The sequence below is a fragment of the Temnothorax curvispinosus genome, unplaced genomic scaffold (assembly GCF_003070985.1).
Source record: "Temnothorax curvispinosus isolate PA1 unplaced genomic scaffold, ASM307098v1 QBEX01006973.1, whole genome shotgun sequence".
Lineage (NCBI taxonomy): Eukaryota > Metazoa > Arthropoda > Insecta > Hymenoptera > Formicidae > Temnothorax > Temnothorax curvispinosus.
This window is the reverse complement of record NW_020216753.1, coordinates 37,728-41,568: the sequence shown is the minus strand read 5'-3', so window position 1 is coordinate 41,568 and position 3,841 is coordinate 37,728. Positions and strand designations below refer to the sequence as shown.

The window sequence follows — 3,841 nt, the reverse complement described above, 5'->3', positions numbered from 1 at the left end:
GTGTGTGTGTGTGTGTGTGTGTGTGTGTGTGTGTGTGTGTGTGTGTGTGTGCGTATGCGTTTTCGTGGGTGCGTATACATATGCGTTTTCGTGCCCCATGTGTACGTATGCGTATGCGCATGCATGCGTGTATGTATGTATATACGCATGCGCGCACGCTTTTGTTTATTTTGTGTACATATTTCTATTTATGCGCGCGCGCATGCGTTTTTCCATTTTTTCATTTACACATCCTTTTTGACTTTAACACTAAACTTTTATACGAAACTTTTTTCTTTTACTTAAATTACTTTATTTCCCAAAAATATGTTTGCAACACTTTAACTCGATCACACTCATCCTTCATACAAATTTCTTTTTATTTTTGGTTGTTTCATTTTAAGCTTACAAAACTTCTGGATAAATAATATTTTTAATTTTCCTACTTATTGGTAATAAAATGTATTGATTTTCTGCATTTCCAGACCTAGATAATCCAACATATAATTGTCCATGTGAAAAACATTCTTCACGCAAATCAATTCCAACATATTTAAACGTCTGTCCTTGTGATTTATTAATTGTAATTGCAAAAGACACTTTAATTGGAAACTGTTGTCGTTTAAATTGAAATGGCAAATCCGTTGGAATCATAGGGATTCGAGGTATATAGGCGAGTTCACCTGCTGCTGGATCAGTAAGGATGATAGCTTCGATTATATTGTTGCACATATTTTTGATCTGTAATCTAGTGCCATTACATAATTTCGGTGGATTCAAATTTCGCAACAACATTATTGATATTCCGATTTTCAGTTTCAGATAATGCTTTGGAAAACCTGATGGATTAAGTGCGTTTAAAAATTCTTGAGGATAGTGTACTACATCGTCATTATTAATGACGGTATCAATGGATCTGTATTCTCGGCTTTCACAATCTATCTTCTCCAAAATTATGTTGTTTATCTCCTTTACTGATGCGTTTCTTGGCGATACAATTGCTCTTTCACATAGCCAATTATAAGATTTGTCTACTAAATTTTCAATATCAGGGTAAATTTCATCAATCAATTCGATTATAGTATTTACAACCTTTCCTATTTTCTCGTCAATATTTATGTAACCATTGTCATTAATTATTTTTCCCTCTCCTATATTTATTAATTGCTGTGAAAATTCAAAGTCCCTTCCCCCAAGATGTGCTCTCATATTGGTTCTCAAATTCAATTTTTCTATAAAATTCCACATGTAAGATGATTTTAAACATGCCTTTATAATATCTGCTCTTGTTCCTCTTGGAATAACTGGTAATGTCTGCCGAAAGTCTCCTGCAAAAACAAATGTCACTCCACCCATTGCTTTATTACATGATTTTAAATCTCTTAGGGTTCGATCGATTGCTTCAATGTAGGCTCTGTGACTCATCGTACACTCATCCCACACTATTTGTCCGAAAGTAGAATTAGAATCGGGCAATAACGCAAAGAGACGTCGATGGTTTTCTTCTCGAGACATGTTCGAGAGAATTCGATGAAAGGAAAAACACCGTATTATTTGTTATTCCTCCTGTTTGTCGTCGGTGAGTCGGAGGTAAAGTCGAAAAGTCACGCGGTGAAATCGACAACAACCAACGGCAATCAGGACAGCCTCCGTATAGCGGAGTGCTCCGAGCACGTGCGCTTCCATCACGTGACGCCTCATCCACCAACCCCGTCACGGAAATCGGCGTGGAGACGTGACGTAACGAACTTCGGCCCTATGCAACGCGACGCTACGCGGTGACCGCTAATTCCTTCAAGGGAAGCGAGTCCATTGGTCTGATGGATGAGACATCACACCGTTTCCGAACTTATAAGGGTGCGTTCCACTTATCGACCGCAACGACTACGACCACGACCGTGATATTTGCCGTTCCATTAACTTGTGGGCGCTACGAGCAAAATCTTAAGTGGAATGAGTTTTGTGCAGTGAGATGGATGCCAAGATGAATGCCATCAAAATAATAGTGCTGCGCTACAGAAATTGTGACACAAGTGAAGATTCATCGAGTTCTGATGACGAATGGAATGTGTTATTATTTAAAAGAGAAAAGCGTAAACATCGTCCACGAATTCAAAATTATGTCGATAATGTTGTGGTTCGTTACATGGGACACGATTTCAAGAGTCATTTCAGGTTAGTAAATAAACATATACGTTTTATTTTATTTTATAATATATTATATTATAAAAAATATTATTTGTACGTGTAAGCATGTGTGGATAATTGGAAATAAAGTTATGTACAATAAATATATTATAAAATATATATTTATTTTACATAACTTTATTGCCAATTATCCACACATGCTTACACATACAAATTGTTGATATTAACATTTCTTTTTGTTTATAGAATGTCAAAAGCAACTTTTCAATATTTGTTAGAAATGCTAAGACCGTATTTGACCAGAAAAACAAAAGGATGTCCTATGATTCCAGCTTCTCATCAATTAATGATAGCTATTTGGAAAATGGCAACCATGGACTCTTACAGGTACAATATAAATTTTCAAAATAATGCAATGAATAATTGTTAATTTACAATAAAAAATATTTAATAAATTTCTTTTTTAAAGATCTGTTTGCGATAGATTCAATGTTGGAAGAGCAACTGCTGTTCGAGCTGTGCGAAAAGTTACCCGTGCACTTTTTTTAAATTCGTCAACATTTATTAAGTGGCCTACTGGTGATCGTGCTATAAGGGTTATGCAAGGATTTAAAGAAAGCAGTGGATTTCCAAATACCATTGGGGCCATTGATGGTACCCACATTCGAATTGATGCACCAAAAGAAAACCATGTCGATTACATCAACCGTAAAGGATTCCATTCGATACAGTTACAGGTAATAACAATTAAATCTGTTGATCACAAATACAATTTTTTAGAAATGTTTCATTATGTACGTTTGTTTTGTATTATGTATTTATTACATTATGTATTTATTTACAGTTAGTGTGTGATCACAGAACTTTGATCACACACTGTTATGCTGGGCATCCTGGGTCAGTTCATGATCAACGAGTTTTTCGCCAATCTGAGGTAGCAAACTATTTAAATGATGAAGAGAAATTTCCAGCAGACAGTCATTTATTGGGAGATGCGGCATACGAGATTCATCAACACTTATTGACTCCCTTTAGAGACAATGGACACCTAACAGAGGCACAAAACAATTATAATTATCGCATGTCTGTAGCCAGAGTTACAGTCGAGAGGTGCATCGGTTTATTGAAAGGGCGCATGAGAAGTCTATTGCACTGTTTGCCTATGTCAAGAGTGGCCTTAATGGCGGAATATGTGATAACTTGTTGCGTAGTCCATAATATCTGTACATTAAGAAGTGATGACATACCCGAAGTTATCACCATACCCCCAGCCTTACAAGAATGCAACAGAGCTGAAGAAAATTTGCAAAGAAGACAGAATGCTGGAGGAGTTGCCAAAAGAAATTTGATTATGCACACTTTATTATAAGATTAAAAAATCATTATTGTGTTAGTTTTTGTATATATGAATTTTTTAAATAATACATGTACTTTTCTTACTATGTACTAAATTATGTACTAAATAAAAATGTCATTAAATATTAAAACATTACTTAAAAGTTTGAAACAAATGTTTTATTGTTCTTTATTTAATTTTAAACTTACAGTTTTTAACCTTTATCCAGCTTTTAACCTTACAGTTTTTAACCCTTAACAATTTTTAACCTTAATCTAATTATAAAAATAAAAATGTAAGAAAATATGCGAACTGTTTTGTTAATTTTAATTGCTTTAACAAATGTGAAATGAACTTAAATGTTGTAATACAACTTTG

General features: G+C 34.6%; 1 protein-coding gene across 2 annotated transcripts; it reads left to right on the top strand.

The window, feature by feature from the left end:
* Positions 1-1,893: 1,893 nt before the first annotated feature.
* On the top strand, positions 1,894-3,601 carry LOC112456553 (putative nuclease HARBI1). 2 transcript variants are annotated; one of them, XM_025019175.1, is made up of 4 exons: positions 1,894-2,154; positions 2,374-2,514; positions 2,612-2,864; positions 2,972-3,601. In XM_025019175.1, the coding sequence occupies exons 1-4, from the start codon at positions 1,952-1,954 to the stop codon at positions 3,494-3,496; spliced, it is 1,122 nt and encodes a 373-aa protein (XP_024874943.1). In that variant the 5' UTR covers positions 1,894-1,951; the 3' UTR covers positions 3,497-3,601. The 2 variants fall into 2 exon arrangements, with proteins under 2 accessions (XP_024874943.1, XP_024874941.1); XM_025019173.1 differs by having other exon boundaries at positions 1,896-2,154; positions 2,597-2,864.
* Positions 3,602-3,841: the final 240 nt, after the last annotated feature.